The 18,359-nt window shown below is 61.9% G+C and overlaps 1 protein-coding gene across 1 annotated transcript in view; it reads left to right on the top strand.

The window, feature by feature from the left end:
* The window catches only part of Ciita (class II major histocompatibility complex transactivator), a 40,017-nt gene continuing 21,658 nt past the window's right edge, over nt 1–18,359 (top strand). The window contains exon 1 of the mRNA XM_077105954.1: nt 1–283. Within this exon, the coding sequence (XP_076962069.1) occupies nt 1–283 (283 nt within the window). The remainder of the gene's footprint in view (nt 284–18,359) is intronic.

The raw sequence follows: 18,359 nt of genomic DNA, 5'->3' as shown, positions 1-18,359 counted from the left end.
ATGGACCACTTCCAGGCCATCCTGGCCCAGGTGCGGACGCTGCTCTCCAGCCGCCAGCCGAGGCGCGTGCGGGCCCTGCTGGACCGCCTGCGCGAGGAGGAGCTGCTCTCCAGGGAGTACCACGGTGCCCTGCTGCTGGAGCCGGACGGCGAGGCGCTGGCCAGGAAGATCTCCCTGACCCTGCTGGGGAAGGGGGCCCGGGGCTCGGCCCTCCTGGGGGGCCCCTGGAGCAGGCCGCCGGCCCCAGCCGCCGAGAGGGGCCCTGGCTGCAGGGATCATGGAGGTAGGTCCCACCCCTGGGGCTCCAGGGGCCGCGGGGCAGCCTCAGGGTTTCCCTTCTCTGCAAAGGAAGCCACAGGCGGGACCCAGGCTGGCTGCGCGGCAGGAGCCAGGAGGCCCGGGACTCGGCTTCCCACCCTGTGCCCACAGCAGGGGGTCAGCGCCTGCCCCCAGGGAGCTAGGTCCGTGGGGAAGAAGAGGCGCCGATGGGTGCAGCCCAAATAGAGGGGCCAAAGGGAGCAGGAGCCAGGTGAGGAGCGGACAGGTGTGTGCACAGGTGTCGGCACGGGTGTGTGAGCACAGGTGTGTGTTCACGGGTGTGGTGCAGATGTGTGTTCATGGGTGTCTGTGCACAGGTGTCTGTGCACAGGTGTGTGTTCATGGGTGTGTACATGCACAGGTGTGTGTTCACGGGTGTGTGAGCACAGGTGTGTGTTCATGGGTGTGTACATGCACAGGTGTGTGTGCATAGGTGTGTGTGCATGGGTGTGTGTGCACAGGTGCGTGTGCACAGGTGTGTTCATGGGTGTGTGTGCACAGGTGTGTTCATGGGTGTGTGTGCACACACATGCATCTGCCTATGTGTGCATGTGAGTGTGCATGTGTGACAGAGAGACAGAGGGATAAAGAGAAAGGAAGGGAGAGACAGACAGTAGGACAGGGACAGGGGGACAGGCAGGAGGACAGAGGAGACAGTGAGGAGGACAGGCAGAAGGGGCCACCAGCAGGGGCGTGGGATTGGGGGTCTGGTCATTCTGGTGGCCTGCTGCTGGGTGCCGTCTGTTTGGGGGCTGTGGTGGGAGCCGGGGCCAACCGCCAGCTCCCGGCCACTGGGAGGGCCACCGCTGGGCCAGAGGAGGGGCTGGTGCGCGGCCAGGGCTCCGGGTTTCCCCTCGGGGTCCCAGGCGGCGCCTCCTAAAGACCCGACCTGTCCGTCCTTCCTGGCCCTTCCTGGTCCCCCTGGGGTCTCGTGACTCGGGGGTGTGAGTCGCTCACAGCGGTCAGCGCCTGAGCCCTCCGCGTGCACAGGCGCAGCTGAGCGGTCCTTTGCCCCGGGCCCCGATGCTCTGCACCCTCGACCCACGGGCGACTGGAGGATGGACAGACGGCCGCGGCCCGGGGGAGTCAAGGCCGTGAAGTGCCTTCTGCTGGCCGTGCGTGCGCAGGGGCCATGCTGACCTCTGGCTCTTCTTTCAGGACAAGTTCCCGTGCAGGGGTGGCTCTTGGGTGATCTTGGACATCCTGCACTCTCAGGCTCAGTGCAAGGGCAGTTGCACCACGGGTGGCCGCCCTGGGCTTGGGGAGGGGTCAAGTGGCTGGGCTGGTCTCGCTGGGCAGCAGAGGGCAACCTGGGAGCAGCCGGAGCCTCCTCTGCCTGGCAGTGCCCCCACGCGCTCCCCACGCCTCCGCGCCTCCCCCGCGCTTTCTGAGGGGCTGGTTCCTGTTATTAAGTCTGCTTCCTCCCTGGGGATGTAATATTTTTTATTTTGGATCCCATGTGACTTCAGAAAGTGGAACTGGCCCAGGGTGCTGTGGTCCTCGGGGGCTGGGAGACAGAAGGACAAATCTGCTCTTTCCCTGCTCCCTCCGGTGCCCCCCAGGCTGCGGGCTGGCCCCCACGCACCCCAGGCACAGGGGACACAGGGCAGGTGGGGAGCCCCAGCTTCAGCAGGAAGCCAGGGGAGGGGAAGCGAAGGGAAACCATCCTGTGGGGCTTCTGTGACCCTCCCTCTCGGCCACCCTCTGTGGGTCCAGACGGCCCTGCTCTGCCCTGCACTGCTCCCCTGTCACTCAGAGAGCCCGGATCAGAGCTGGAGCCCACAGGGTCTTCAGTTGACCCTGACCCTCTCTGTTCTGGTCCTCTGCTTCTCTCCGCCTTGCTAATCCACTTCAGCTGCTCTGATGCCCCATTGTCCCTCAGACACCCCGGGCCCACGCTGCCCCAGGACCCCTGCACATGCTCCTCCTTCTACCTAGACCACTCTTCCCCAGGTGTCCTTGGTCAACCTCCTGACATCATTCAGCTCCTCGCTCAGACGTCCCCTTGTCATCAAGGTGCACCCTGACCACCCCATTCAGAGTCGCACCTCGGACTGCTTCGAGCCCCCTCCCCGAGCCCCCTCCCCGATGGTCCTCTTCCCACCTCCTCTAGATCTCACCGCTAAGCTCTGTGGTGTTTAGGTCTGGTCTGGCCACTGGTCTGTGTTTCAGTCGTCATGCGTCCCCAAGCATGGCCCCCGGGTGCAGAGCCGGGAGCCTGGTGGACGCCTGGATGTCCCGCGGTGGGCGGAGCCACGGCAGGCCATGCCCACGTCTCCCACTGCACACCCGGGGAAACCGAGGCACAGAGAAGTTAAGGGTTGTGCTCAGGTCCTGGCCTGGGGGCCCTGGGTCTCGAGTCCGGCCTCTGTACGGCTTCCTCCTGGCAACCCAGCGGGTGCCGTGAACCCACCAGAGCAGTGCGCCAGCTTCAGACGGGACTGGCTGGTGGCTCAGAGTTGCCCCCAGAGAGCCCGGAGCCTCTGCTGCCAGGCCACTGGGCCCTGGGGTCCGGCCGCTCAGAGCCGCCTGTGGCCTCCAGCCCACGAAGGCCCCCGAGGCCTGGGAGCCACGGTCCTGGTCCTGAAGGAGCCCGGTGTGCTTCAGGGCATGTCCATCAGCCAGAGGTGACAACATCCAGAAGGGCCACCGGACGCCAGGGAAGGGAGAGCTGCGTGGCTGGGGAAAGAACCAGGCTGGAAGCAGGAGCGTTCCGGGCCTCAGGTCATGCTCCGCTGCAAACCCTGTGACCTGGGCCACATGACTGGGCCCCTCTGAACCTCAGTCTCTTCATCTCTGAAATAGGAGTGCTATAAATGGGTCATGCTAAATCAACCCCAGACCACTCTCTAAGGAGAGAAGAGCAAGGGGCGTGGAACAGGGGAAGCAAACCAGGCCAGTGGTGCTGAGCCAACAGCACTCTGCAGTCTCCCCACAGGCTGCTTGCTGGGACGCCGTGCACCTCAACAGGGAGTCCAGGTGGCTGCAGGGAGTCTCAGCGAGGCCTGCTGACCAAGCCCGCGGGTGGCCTGCACTGGCTCCCTGAGTCTCAGGCACCAGCAGCGATTCCTTGGGCCTCAGTTTTCCCATCTGTCAATGGAGGTGAGCACTGTCCACGGGTGGCTCTTCTGAGGGCCCAGGGACATGGTCCAGCTGTGTGTTCTGACTCAGTGGCCTCTAGGACCGCCCCCGAGGTGCCCGCAGCCCAGCCCCCAGGTCGGCCAGTGGACGAGGAGCCCGTGTCTTCTGTGGCCTGCTCTCCCCAGGCCGAGGGACAGCCCAGTCCTTTGGGTCACGGTTCCCTGGACTCTGTGTAAACTGTTCTAGGAGCCACAGGGCACCAGCTCCACTCAGCTCTGCTGGGCTCCTTCCTCAGCCCCCTTCCCCATGGCCCTGGGGATGGCAGAGCCCCCATGGCCAGCAGGAAGGTCTCCTCCCGTGGCCCTCCCTCCCGCCAGGCAGCCTCTGCCCCCAGCTGGGCTCCTGTGCCTGGAAGGAGGTGTGCTCCGAGGAGGACTCCGTCCCCTCCCCGCAGGCTGCTCGCCTGGACCCTCAGGAGAAGCCTGGGAAGTGGCCCTTCCTCCCGGGCTCCCCGACAGCCTGCTTGCCCCGCCAGCCTGGTGTCTGCACCGGCTCGGTCCCTCTCTGTTCCCTGTGGTCTGACCTGCAGCGGCTCACCTGGGCCCCTACTCCCCAAGCCTGTCCCTCTAGCTGTCTGCCCACGCACCGCCCACCTGTGCCTGGCTCCCGGTTCCTCTGCCTCCTGCTCAGATGCACTGTGCAGCTGACCCTTTAGAACCTCCATCTCCATCCCACACAGCCACTCCCCAGCTGTCGATGGCTGAACTCACCTAATCCCAGGTGTGTGTGCTCACGCGCACGTGTAACAATTTAGGTACCTGCCGCCTCATTTCCCTGTGGGCACCTCCAGGGAGCCTGCGTTCCGACACCCACCCCCCATTGTCTGATTTGGGCAGTTTGACCCTCTCTGCCCCGTCCCTCCACGTACCAATCTCTGTTCTCCCCTTCCCCCTCTCTGCTTCGGGGTCATTGATTTAGCTCTTGCTAGGAATCACGGTGGTCCCCACAGCGTCAGGCCAGGCACTTACCACCCACGCGGGAGACCGCGTCCTCCCTCTGGAAGGTGAGGCTGCCTTCACCCTTGGAATCCCATACGCACACTGCCCCAGAGGAGTGTGTTTTAAGGGCTTGGCTCTGTGACAGCCGCTGGGTACGACTCAAAAACACTTTGTCCCTGACACCATGGAAGCGGGGACTATACTTACAGGGTAGAGATCCCACCATTTACGGCCAGATAGCGTAACAAGTTTGTGAAAATAAACAAAGCAGTGGGCTTGGTGGTGCACACCTGTTACCCCAGTGACTCGGAGGCCCAGGTAGGAGAATCCCAAGTTCAAGGCCAGCTTCCTAACTGAGTGAGACCCTGTCTTCAAAATTAAAATAAAGTTAAAAGGCTGGGGGTGTGGCTCAGTGGCAAAGCACCCCTGGGGTCAGTCCCCAGCATCAAAAACAATTAAGGAGGAGAAGGAGCAGGAGGAGCAGGATGAGGAGGAGGAGGGGGGAGGAGGAGGAGGAGGAGGATGGGAGGAGGAGGATGGGAGGAGGAGAATGAGGAGGAGGAGGGGGAAGGAGGAGGGGGGAGGAGGAGGATGGGGAGGAGAAGGAGGAGGGGAAGAGGAGGATGGGAGGAGGAGGATGGGAGGAGGAGCAGAAGGAGGAGGAGGATGGGGAGGAGAAGGAGGAGGGGGAGGAGGAGGATGGGAGGAGGAGGATGAGGAGGAGGGAGGGGGGAGGAGGAGGAGGAGGAGGATGGGAGGAGGAGAGGAGGAGGAGGATGGGAGGAGGAGGGGAGGAGGAGGATGGGAGGAGGAGGGGAGGAGGAGGATGGGAGGAGGAGGATGGGAGGAGGAGGATGGGAGGAGGAGGATGAGGAGGAGGAGGATGAGGAGGAGGAGGGGGAGGAGGAGGAGGAGGAGGAGGATGGGAGGAGGAGGGGAGGAGGAGGATGGAGGAGGAGGGGAGGAGGAGGATGGGAGGAGGAGGATGGGAGGAGGAGGATGGGAGGAGGAGGATGAGGAGGAGGAGGATGAGGAGGAGGAGGGGGGAGGAGGAGGAGGAGGAGGATGGGAGGAGGAGGGGAGGAGGAGGATGGGAGGAGGAGGGAGGAGGAGGATGGGAGGAGGAGGATGGGAGGAGGAGGATGAGGAGGAGGAGGATGAGGAGGAGGAGGGGGGAGGAGGAGGAGGAGGAGGATGGGAGGAGGAGGGGAGGAGGAGGATGGGAGGAGGAGGGGAGGAGGAGGATGGGCGGAGGAGGATGGGAGGAGGAGGGAGGAGGAGGATGGGAGGAGGAGGATGGGAGGAGGAGGGGAGGAGGAGGATGGGAGGAGGAGGGGAGGAGGAACAGAAGGAGGAGGAGGATGGGGAGGAGAAGGAGGTGGGAGGAGGAGGGGAGGAGGAGGATGGGAGGAGGAGGAGGATGGGGAGGAGGAACAGAAGGAGGAGGAGGATGGGGAGGAGGAGGAGGATGGGAGGAGGAACAGAAGGAGGAGGAGGATGGGGAGGAGGAGGATGAGGAGGAGGAGGGGGAGGAGGATGGGAGGAGGAGGGGAGGAGGAGGATGGGAGGAGGAACAGAAGGAGGAGGAGGATGGGGAGGAGGAGGATGGGAGGAGGAGGATGGGGAGGAGGAGGATGGGGAGGAGGATGGGGAGGAGGAGGATGGGGAGGAGGAGGAGGAGGATGGGAGGAGGAGGAGGATGAGGAGGAGGAGGGGGAGGAGGATGGGAGGAGGAGGGGAGGAGGAGGATGGGAGGAGGAACAGAAGGAGGAGGAGGATGGGGAGGAGGAGGATGGGAGGAGGAGGATGGGGAGGAGGAGGATGGGGAGGAGGATGGGGAGGAGGAGGATGGGGAGGAGGAGGAGGAGGATGGGGAGGAGGAGGATGGGAGGAGGAGGAGGGAGGAGGCGGGCCTCCGGGTCCGCCCCATCCACTCAGTCCTGGGAGACTGTCACTGGCCCTGAGCCACCGGCCCCTTCTCAGCACCTCCTCACCCCACTCCCCTCTGCTGAAACTCAGAGCCCACGGTTCCTGGCTGGGCCCACGGCAGCGCAGGTCCCCTGGGTGCCCTCGGGCCGTGGCTGATGGCACCACTGCCCTGCGGGAACCCTGTCCCTTAACGCCAGCACCTCGCTCCCGGATCTCGGTGAGTGTGGTTCTTGGAGGGTCAGGGAGGAGGTAGGGACACCAGGTGGCAGAGGTCGCGGTCATCAAGGTTCTGCCCGCCCGAGTGGCCTTGACGGGGGGCTGGGGTGTGGGCAGGATCCGAGCTGCGGCCTCTGAGGCGGGGACAGCAGAGTGGTGGGTGCCTCTGCCTTGGCCCCTTGTCGTGGAAGGAGACGAATAGACTTCTTAGAATTTCCACTTTCCCTGTATCTGGGTGTTTGGGGGTTTGGTACCAAGGAGGCTTAACCACTGGGCCACATCCTCAGCCCCTTCTGAAAAAAGAAGTTTTTTCAGTTGTAGTTGGACACAACACCTTCGTTTTACTTATTTTTTTATGTGGTGCTGAGAATCCAACACCACGCCTCACAGGTGCTAGGCGAGTGCTCCACCAGCCCCTTGATATTTATTTATTCTGATTTTGAAACAGGGTCTTGCTAAGTTACTTAGGGCCTCACCAAGTTGATGAGGCTGGCCTTGAATTTGCGATCCTCCTGCCTTAGCCTCCTGAGGCGCTGGGGTTGCAGGCTGCGCTGCTCCTTTAGCCAAACAAAGGCTCTGTTTCAAGTTGACTCTTCCCGCTCCTCCGGGACTTCTGAGAACAGTGACTGCTTCAAAATGACACCACACCAAAGCAGGCATGATCCCCACGTCCCCTGCGGGAAAACCAGAGCTCAGAAGGGAAGCCAGGAGTCTCACACACGTGCTAGTAGCAAAGCTCTCTCGGTAACGAGGCACCAGCCAGTAAGTCACCGACTCCCGGCCTTCATTCATTCCGGTCCCGGCCTCACAGCGAGTGCCTTTCCTGCCAGCCTCCTGCTCTGTAGTATTTACTTGACGGTGCTTTTTCAAACCACTCACGGTTTTCACTCATTTCCTTCCTCTCCTCTCTTTCTCTCTCAGACTAGAGGTTGGACCCAGGGGTGCACTACTCCTCAGCCCTTTTTAAGCTTTGTATTTTGAGATGGGGCTTTGCTAAGTTGCTGAGCCTGGCCTCGAACTTGCGATCCTCCTGCCTCTGCCTCCTGAGCGGAGGCTGGAGGTTTGGCTCTGTGGAAAGGGGAGACCCTGCTTTAGAAGAGGTGCTAGGAACACATTAGCCCCAACTGAGGCTTTCTCCTTATGCATCAGGAGGAGGGGCAGAGGCTTGAAGAGGGGCTCTCTCTGATTTGGCACCCCGTCGGTGCAGCCCAGCCCGTGGCCCGAGCCAGCCATATTGGGGTTAGCATTCTTTTGTGTATAATTAGTGTTTCAGTCCAATGTCTAGTATACAAAAAAGGTGGGTGGACTGCTACTGACCTCCAGGGAAACCCGGGGCCACCTGGGTTGACAGGGGGTGGCAGGAGGGAGCAGAGTCCAGAAGTCTGCTTTGGCTGGACAAAAGCTCTTGGCTCTGGCCCCACCCTGCAGGAGATGGCAGATCGGGGACCGAGGGGCGGCTTTGTGAGAGGCACTTCAGAACGTCAGAGCATTCAGGTCCTAACAGACAACTTGCAGCCTTCTGTGGTCACCCAGGGGGTCCAAGAAGGAACTGAAATTAACATCAGAGGCCTGGGGCGGGCGGGCGTAAGGGAGTGTGGGCAAATTAGAGGTCATCCAGACACAGGAAATCTGACAGCTTGGGACGACCTTGCGGGGAAGAGTTTCTGCTGGTCCCTTGCTTGCTTCCTTTGCATGCTGCTGGGTTGGGTTGGCGGGCTCTGGGCTCCAGGCTCCCAGCGGTGCAGGCGGGCAGCGACAGGCTGGCAATGAGCCTGCCAACTTCCCATCTGCACATCCCGGGACAGCACTGGGAAGACTGAGACCCCTGGGAAGCTCTGCCGGCCTCCAGGCTCCCGTCGCCTGGCTCTGCTTCTCACGCCATGCGTCGCCTGGCTCCGCACCTTGTAGGGTCCCACCTGCCGGAGCCCCAAGGTAAAGGGAAAGGGGTGGAGGACGCACCTTTATTTAGAAGAGTCTCAGCTGGGTCTTGCATCCCAGGCCCCAGGTGAGCGGAGATGCTGCTCTGAACTGTGGGCTGGGGGAGAGAGGGGGGCTCCGTGTCCCGCTGAGCAGCCTGTTGGCAGGCGGGAAGAGGACAGTACCCACGTCCTTCCTGAGGGACACTAGGATCCTGGAATGTGACAGAGTCAGGGTTCCTCTCAGGGAGGTGTGTCCTTAGTCTCAGTACTGCTGACCTGGCTGGCCAAGGCCACCCCAAGGTCCTCTCACCCTAGGCCCGTCTCAGGTACACAGGAGACCTCTGCTGGCTCCGCCCGTCCCAGGGAAGCAGGAAAAGCCACTCTGGAGTCAGCTAGTCACAGCAGCAGCGGCAGTGACAAGCTGTAGAGCACCGGGCATCTGGGACAGCCCTCTGCCCCATTTCCAAATGGCGGCATTCAGAAGTGGGGAACGGGGGACAGCGGGTGAGAAGAGACAGCACAGACCTGGCACCAGCCCTGAGGCTCGCAGGGGCGTGACACCTAGCTGTGCTGTGGCTGGGTGGGGTGTGAACTTGAACTAGCTGCTAAACTGAGTCTCGGAGGTGGGCTAAGGGGACAGCCCAGAGGATAGGGTGGTGGGAAGGGATCCGAGGGTCTAGCCCAGTAGCTTACATCAACCCCGTAAGACGAATGTGACAGTATTGGCCTGGCGGATGTGGGTTAAGAGGGGTGGGACCCCTTTTCTCAGGCTCCCCTAAAACATGGTTTCCTCTGAACCCAGAGATTGGGGACAAGCTTCCCAGTTCTGTCAGATGCCACTGAAGGTCATCTTGACCCACTCCCTCAATTCCAGATGAGGAACCGCCAGCTGGGGAGGGGAAGTGATTCCCCCTGCCAGGTTTCATGCCCGCAGCGCAGGAGTCCAAGCCCTCGAGGAGGAAGGGCCGGACTTTCGCCGCTGGGCACAGGGTTGCCAGAGCCAGGTTTCCATACAGTGAAGGTCCAGGGGTGGGTTCTTCGTCCCGAGGGCCTGGGGCGGAGGAGTGAGCCTCCCTCCAGTGGGTCCTGGGTGTGCGGACTGAACTGGTGGTTTGCCACTTTCATGGTTGGGCTGAGCTGGAGAGCAACAGAGTCGCTCAGAGGTGGGGATGGCTCCCTGCAGGCCCAGGGCTTGCAGATCACCTGGCTCCCCACCCGAGACCCAGGCCCTCTCCCAAGCAGGGGCTGGTCATTTCCAGGAGCTGGCTGGAGGCAGGACCTGGGGGACTGCAAGGTGGACTGTCCTGGATGCTTCTCCTAAAGCACGTGGGCGCCGCAGGGGAGGCGGCGGCGGCTGTTGGGTCTAAGCCCCGTGGTGCAAAGAGAAAGTGAAAGGGGGAAAGACCGGTGCCGGGAGGGAGGTGGGGTGCCCAGCCTACCGCGCCCCAGGCTCCCCAGCCCCAGCGCTGGCGGGAGGGAGAGGCCACCGGCAGCATGCAGGAGCCCGGGAACGGCGGTAGGTGACTGCGCTCTCCTTCTGCCGTCTCTAAAATTGGGCGAGGAGTTGAGGGTCCAAGGCCAGCAGCTGCTTGCCCACGGTCAACAGCCAGGCTGGGCGGAGGGGAAGGGAACGTGCAGAAAGTCGATTCGGGAAACTCCTCGGAGGCTGGAGATTCCACGCCGGAACCGGGAGCAGGGGACGGGGCTGGGCTGCTGAACCCCGAGCGGTCGGCCGAGGGGAGGGAGCGCGGCGGGAGCCAGGAGGCTGGACGTCACCTGGCGCGCACCGCGCCCTCGCGTCTCCGCGCGCCCTGGATCCTGCCGCGCAGCGCCAGTGCGCAGGGAGGGCGCGGGACCCGGACCGGCTGCCCCTCGCTGGCCTCGGCTTGCTGTGGGGTCGTGTTACCGCGCTGACAGGGACGCGCTAGGGGTGGGCTCCGAGGCCAGGGGGCTGCGCACAGCTTCTCCTTTGGCCATATCGGGTTCCTGGTCTCCCTTTGGCTTCTCCAAGCCCAAGAGCAGGCAGCACCCCTCCTTGGTCTCCCTGGGGAGGCGTATTTTCTAAAATGTCCCGAGGGCGGCAGAACAGAGGGGACTTCCCGCCAAGTCAGGGACTCCTGGTTCCAATGCGGGGACACGGTGGGCTGCTAGGGTCCCCTCTCTGGAGAGCCTGGGTGGGAAGAAGGGCTGTGGGACTCAGGCGGACTCGGGTCTTAAGGCCAGGCATTCTGACTTGGGGACCCCAGGAACACTCATGACCCCTGGGGACCCCTCGGGACCCTTGGCTACTCTCCCGAAGGACGCGGCGAGGCGGAGGGGAACGGTGTGGGGGGGCGCCCCGGCCCCGCCCAAGCTCCGCCCCGGCCCCGCCCCGGCCCCGCCCAAGCTCCGCCCCGGCCCCGCCCACGACCCCAATGGCTCGGCCTGGAGGGTGCTGGGCGGGCCCCAGGTAGCCCACCTACGGGGTGATCCCCGGCCCTCCCCTGCGGGGAGGGTGACTTGGGAGGTTGGTGGGTTCCTCTGTTGTGCGAGGCCTCCTGAGAGCTCAGTCCAGTGCCGGGCCAGCGGGAGCGAGCTCCTGTCAAGGGGAGACCTGTGGACACAGCAGAGTCCAGCAGAGGGCAGGTCTCAAGAGCGCAGCACCTGGGCCCCTGGACAAGTACTCTCCGGAGGATGCCGCGCTGGGGCCCTGGGGCAACCCCGGGCAATCGGGAGTGGCCAGGGAGGGAGAAGCTTCTACACTTGGTCCTCAGACTCGCCTTCAGTCACCCTGACTGGCAGGTGGCTCCCCTCTCCACGTTGTCATGCTCGAATTCGGGACTCCCAGAGACCACCCGAGACCAAGATCGATGCAAGCAGCAAAGAGGTGTTTATTGGGAGCTAGCTCAGTCCTCCGCGCGCACACACAGCAGCTGGTGACGCTGAGAGGCCCGAGCCCAGGGTTTGCAGCAGTTTTATACACTCTTTGGAGAGGGCAGGGTCCCCCACATACATCATAGCATCCCTTACAAATCATCACACACGCGGGAAAATCAAATAACAACTCTAAAACATGATTAGCACATTCACTGGCGGGAACGAGTTGGGTAGGGGTGATTGGTCAGTACAAAGGGGGTATTCGTTTGAACTGATTGGCTTAAGCCAAGGGGGTGTTCGTGCTGAACTACGTGGTTTCCCAACACCATGAACTACTGGGGGTCATCTGGCAGCCCAGGTATTTCCCTGTCTCACGCTGATTGGTGGCTGCTAGGGGGCTGCTATGGGTCCCCACCTAGCCTGACTGAGTCAGGGACACCTGGCGCAGCAGATCTCTCCTGTTATTTGTGGATAAACCACTTAGCAGGGTGGGGATGTGCCTAGGAGTGCTCTGTGGGTCTTTCCAAGGACAAAGGTCATGTCCCTTCCTTGGACAGGCTTTGCTCTGAGGTAGAGGCTGGTTTTTCACAGGGCTCACCTGCAAAAATCAGGAGAGCTTTCTAGAGGGCTGCCTGACGTGTGGACAGAAGCCCACAAGAGAAAATTGTTGAGAAAATGGAGAGGAAATCATGGGCAGGAGGGGGCTTCCAAAGCCAGGGACGCCCGTGACTAGGGCTCCAAAGACAGTTCCCAAGGAGGTCCTGGCTGCACTGGCCCTCGAGGAGGACATGGGCAGTGTAGGTGTGGGCACCCCCCCCCAGGTCTCCAGCACTTGCTAAGGTTCCTTTTTAGCAAGCCGTGAAGCTGGCATGATTTGGATGACATTGTTCTAAATGCAAGTGACATTGTTGCTGTTTCCATGTGAGGTAGCAGACAGTTTCTTTTTGCGGAGTTGGGGGAAGGATGGGCCACTGTAGCCATTTCAGGGGCAGGATCAGCGGTAGTCGCACAGGCGCCCAGGTGTGCGACTTTCCTTCTCCAGGGTCCCAGCTGAAACTGTCCCCTGAAGCAGCCTCTCTGCATCCCCACTCCCCGGACTGCTCCTGTGATGTGGGGTCCTCTAGGCTTGTCCAGCCGTGGGGTCACCCAGGGTGTGTCTCTCTGTTCCCTGCTTCTTTCCCTTGCTATCCTGACTTTGTCATCCAGCCAGGGCCTGCCCCAGAGCCAGGGAAGAGAAACTTTCAGGAGGGAAACCAGAAGAATCCAGGGAGGGTCACGTCTGGTGGCGCGGGAGGGGTGGGGGTCTGGAAGGTTCAGTGGGAGGAGCAGACCTGTGGACTCCCTGGGGCTGGGAAGGAGCGGGTGGTGGGCGTGGCCGGTGGAACTCAGGCCACCTTGGAAATGCAACGTCTCCAAGGCTCAGAATCACCCCAGGCAAGAGTGGGGGTGGAACCCGGAGACTCAGTCACAACAGCAGCCTGGCCCACTGAATAGACCTGTGCTGGGGCCAGGCGGGTCAGGACTGGAACCTGGGGCGTGGCCAGCCAACTGCAGCTCAGCCTCCTACTTCCTCTCCCTGCCCCTGGATCGGTCCAGGAGAAACCTGCTGCCCCCCTTTCCAGGTGGAGGCAGCAACGTGGGGTGTGTGGAGGGCCACCTGCGGGAGGGCTCTGGGCCACCTGTGTTCTGGACGAGGGTTGGGGCGCTCCTCGCTCCCCGGGGCCCATGGAGCTGTCTCCTCCCTCAGCTGGGACCTTGGCTCCTCACCCCCAGCAGCCGCCATTCACAGGCTCCTGCAGAATCCAGAGCCACCTCATTGCGTTCCAAGGTTTTCCAAGTCGCTAGGAGGCGGGTGTCCCCAATTAGAGCCCAGAGAAGGGGGTGTGGGTGTCCTTTGGTGGTGTTTTAGATGATCTCAGCGTGCTCTCGGAACACACATGCACACGCGTGCACACACACACACACACACGCGCACACACACTCTCACACGCACACTGCACACACTCTCACGCACAGTGCACACACGCACACTGCACACACACGCACACACACGCACACATGCACACACACTGCACACACACACTGCACACACACACGCACACTGCACACACTGCACACACACGCGCACACTGCACACACACTGCACACACACACACTGCACACACACGCACACTGCACACACACGCGCACACTGCACACACACATGCACACACACTGCACACACACTGCACACACACGCACATACTGCACACACACATGCACACACGCACACGCGCACACACACTGCACACACACACACTGCACACACACACTGCACACACACATGCACACACACACATGCACACACACTGCACACGCACACACACTGCACACGCACACACCGCACACGCACACACTGCACACACACACTGCACACACACACTGCACACACGCACACACGCACACTGCACACACACACTGCACACACACTGCACACACACATGCACACACGCACACACACGCACACATGCACACACACACTGCACACACACACATGCACACACACGCACACACACGCACACATGCACACACACACTGCACACACACACACGCACACTGCACACACACACACACACTGCGCACACACACATGCACACACACGCACACACGCACACACACGCACACTGCACACACACGCACACTGCACACACACACATGCACACACACGCACACTGCACACACACGCACACACACTGCACACACACACACTGCACACACACACATGCACACACACGCACACACGCACACACGCACACTGCACACACACACTGCACACACACTGCACACACACGCACACACACATGCACACTGCACACACACACGCACACACACGCACACAGCTTGGAGATGGAGGCCCACCCAGGAGGCTCCTGGGGTCCCTCACGGGGGAAGGGGGAGGAGAACTGGGCAGAGGGGCCTCTGAGGACCACGCAGTCCCTCCTGAGGTCTCAGGGACGCCACAGGGAGCTCTGACGCTGGGACTGCGTTCGGTTGTCCCAGACGGAGGAAGGACAGCACACTCTGAGGTGGCAGGGGCCAGTCCTCGGAGGTGGCATCCTGGTCCTCTCTGTTGAAGAGCTGCCCTTGGCAGGTGATCTGGGGGGCGCAGGTCTGTTCGGCTCCTGGTTCTGAGGCGGGAAGTCCAGGGGCAGGACCCAGCGCAGGAGGAGGTGAGGGCCGCGGCGCAGCGGGCAGGGACTTCAGGTGGCAGGACAGAGCAAGGGAGCTGGCCGGGTCTCTCTCCACCACGGGGCCCACCCTGCGTCCTCTCCTAAGCCCAGAGCCCCCTGCGCACGCTGGCTGGGATGTGGGGGTAGGCGCCGGCGCGTGGACACCAGAGGAGGGGTGACCCGGGGCCTGGGACCTGGGGTCAGGGAAGGACTCTGTATTTCATTTCCCAGCAGAGCCTCCTGCTCACAGCGACACTGAGCAGAAGGCAGGTCTCCCTGGCCCCGGGTCCCCACCCGCTGGGACATTCTCACAGTGAACCAGCATGCACCGTCCTTCTCCCCAGGTCCACTGTCTGCATCAGGGTCCACTCCTGCGCATTCCGGGGGTCGGGACCAGTGTGCCCCAGCTTGCGGCCACAGTGGCGACTGCAGAAGCAGCAGCGTCTCTGTCCTGTTCGTCCCCCCGCCCCACCCACTCATGGCCCCTGGCCCCTGGCCACCACGTGGGCTCCATGGCCTCCGTGGGCCGCCCACTGGTCCTCAGGCTTAGTGGAGCCCAGTTTATTTAGCATACAGGGTGCTGAGGACCAGAGAGGGGAAGGGACTTGCCCAGGGTCACACAGCCTGTCGGAGGCAGAGCAGGGCCCAGCTGTCAGGCCTCGGGATTCCCGAGTTGACCCCCGCACACACGCCCAGGCCATTGTGGAAGGCCCCTGCCGTGGAGAGGGGCTGGGATTGGGGCAGGGCCTGCAGCCTACCTCGCTCTATCCCAGCTCCCTGCTTCGAGGTCACTTCATCCCGCCACATTCTCTTGGCCCAGGTCCAGCAGGGCCGGGGAGCTGTGGTGGGAAGCCAGGGCTCTCGAGGGCGCTGGCCTGGGGAGGCGGGATCGGCCGCTAGCTGGCCGGATGGGGTGACTCTGGGCACTGTCTGACCGCCTTCAGCCTGAGCCAGCAGCAGAGCGGGAGGCACCCCAGGGCCCTCTTGGGCACTTCCTGCTGTGTCCCTGGCAGAACGGCCAGGTCAGGTCAGGGGTTCAGGGCAGCACCCTGCAAGGCCTCCTTCCTGTCTTCCTGATGCCGCGGCCAGACGGGGAGGAGCCTGATCCCGTCTCCTTCCCCAACGCGGTCCTTCAAGCCATCGCCTTGTAGCCAAGCTAGAAGGGACTTCAGAGGGTCTCCGAGCCGAGGGCTGCCAACCTGTGTCAGAGGGCCACAAGTGTGTGAGATGCGGCCGGGCAGGAGGCCATGGGGACCGCGGGGCCGCGGGACAGCGGGCAGCAATGAGTTCCATGCTCCGTACTGAGACACGATGATTCTCTCTCTCTCTTTCTCTCTCTCACACACACGCACACGCACACACGCACACACATGCACACACACATGCACACGCACGCACACACACGCACACACACGCACGCGTGCACACACACACGCACACACACGCACACACACACGCACACACATGCACACATGCACACACACATGCACGCACACACACATGCACGCACACACGCGCGCACACACACACATGCACGCACACACGCACACATGCACACACGCACACACACACGCACACACACATGCACGCACACACGCACACACACACGCGCACACATGCACACACACACACACACGCACACCGGTGTTGCCACAGGCCCGAGTTCCCCTCCATCTCTCATGACCTCCCTGAGACCCAGCAGGAAGTGAAAGTCTTGAGTGAAACCAGCAGTTTTCAGGGCCTTCTCCTGCCCTGGACGCCCACGCTGGGCTGGCAAAGCTCTGACCAGACGGTGGGGGCTTCCTCCCTGTGGATGGCCTTTGCCTCCCTCTGTGTATGGCCAAGCCCAGCATCTTGTCGTCACTCCCGGGGACCGTGGGCTCTGGGGCACAGACATCCTACAGAGCAGCAAGAGCACAGGTTGTTCCCTAAAAACCATGGCTATTCCATATTTGTAAGGGCCTCTTACGTAATTTAATTCTTTTTTTGAGATGGAGTCTTGCTAATTTCTGAGGCTGGCCTCCAACTTATGGTCCTCCTGCCTCAGCCTCCCGAGTAGCTGGGGTCACAGGGTGCACTACCTCGCCTGCTTACTTCTGTCTTTTTCTTTTAAACTTCAGAAGACTTTTCCTCTGGGGCTGGCTGCACAGTGCAGTCATGATGCGCCAGTCCTTGATCCACACCGTTCCCTCTCCCCTCTCTGGACTGTCCTTTTCTTTGTGTATATTTCTGTATAATGTGCGTTGCCTTCTCGGTGCGTCTGGGCCCTCGTACCCTGGAGTTGGGCGATGCCAGCTCCCTGTCCCCTGCTGTGGGGTCTTGGCTTCCGATCCTCGCGTCACCTCCTTGGAGGACAGAGCTACTTCCACCTCTGCGCTCTCCCAGCAGGGGACACGGGGGTCACTGCAGATCACCCCAGTCCGCATCGTCGGCCGGGTCCTCTCGCGGAGTTGTGGGGCACCTCTTGTGACGTACAACCCAGGAACCGACTGCAGGTCGGGGGTCAGCGCGTCCTGGTGTTTTAGTGGTGCCACGGTGTTCTCTGGGCAGTGCCACCGATCTGTGTTCCCGGCGTGTTTTCTCTGCATGATAGACACCTGGTATTTCTGGGCTCTCCAGATTCTGTCATTTGTATGGTGTCAGGAGTCACCTCTGTGAGTTTGGGGCACACATCTTAGTGCCACTTACCCATGTATCACTTGAAGCAAGTCATGGCAGCCCTCTGCAGTGAGTGCTGTGCCGTCCAAATGCAGAGCTCAGAGAGGCTGAGTTGCTTACACAAGGTCACACAGTGTGGAATGGGCATTCCCACCGGAGCCCACTCCTAACCATCCTATTAAGTGTTTTATCTCCTTCTAAGACATCAACCTGCCCAGCTGGTTGGCAGGGGCAGTGCTTTAAGCCTCTCTGGAGTCCCTGGGAACTGGAAAGATGCCTCTGGGTTTATCTGGAAGACCACTGGGCTGGGTATAAGAGAAAAAGGGGGCTTGTGCCCTTCTGTCCCCATGAAGATGCTGTGTGGGGAGTGGTCAGGTAGATGGCTCCCCTGGTCTCCAGGTTTCCCACCCCCATCTGGCCTCTGGAAGCAGCCTGTCAGGTTCGGGAGCAGGTGGCGCTGGGAGGAGCGGAGTTCCCCTCTATCTCTCGCGATGGAGGGACTCCATGTCCCGGAAGCCAGCTGAGTGGGCTCCCAGCCCTGCTGGTGGGGAAATTGCTCCAGACCACAGGCAGAGCTGGGAGCTGACCTCGAGCCCCGTCAGCTCCGTCTGGGGCTTTTCCACGGCTCCTCAGCGGGCAAAGTCCAGGGTCAGCCAGAACAGCTCATGCTCGCGGCCAGCGGAGCTGGGAGTAGGCATAAGAGCCCCCTCTTCCTCCTGAGGGCCTGAGGGTGCAGCCCCGTGCTGTGGCCACCCAGCCTCGGTGTCCCCGGCTGCACAGCGGGTGTGATGAGGCCGCTTCCAGAGCTGGGTGTGTGATGGTCAGGACAAACCAGTGAATGCTGAACGCGGGGCACCCGAGCCAGACTCCCAGCAGGGAGGGACTGTCCCCTGGTGAGCAGAGAAGCTGCCCAAACCTGTTCCTTAGGGTCGTTTTTTTTTTTTTTTTTTTTTTTTTTTTCTGGTAAATCTCAGTGTCCCTCAGGGGACAGAAGCCAGGTCGGCACAGTCTCTAGAGCCTGCGGGGCAGTGGGGGTGGGTGGAGATGCTCCCCAGGACCGAGGACCGGGGTGGCAGAGGGTCAGGAATGCCTCTCCGCCTGGCTGGGCAGCTCCAAGGGGACCTCACAATACGGCCCCTTTGCCAGCCACACGGCCACTCAACTGTCTCGCCACC

The sequence above is a fragment of the Callospermophilus lateralis genome, chromosome 19 (assembly GCF_048772815.1).
Source record: "Callospermophilus lateralis isolate mCalLat2 chromosome 19, mCalLat2.hap1, whole genome shotgun sequence".
Taxonomy (NCBI): domain Eukaryota; kingdom Metazoa; phylum Chordata; class Mammalia; order Rodentia; family Sciuridae; genus Callospermophilus; species Callospermophilus lateralis.
This window is presented reverse-complemented; position numbering and strand designations above follow the sequence as displayed.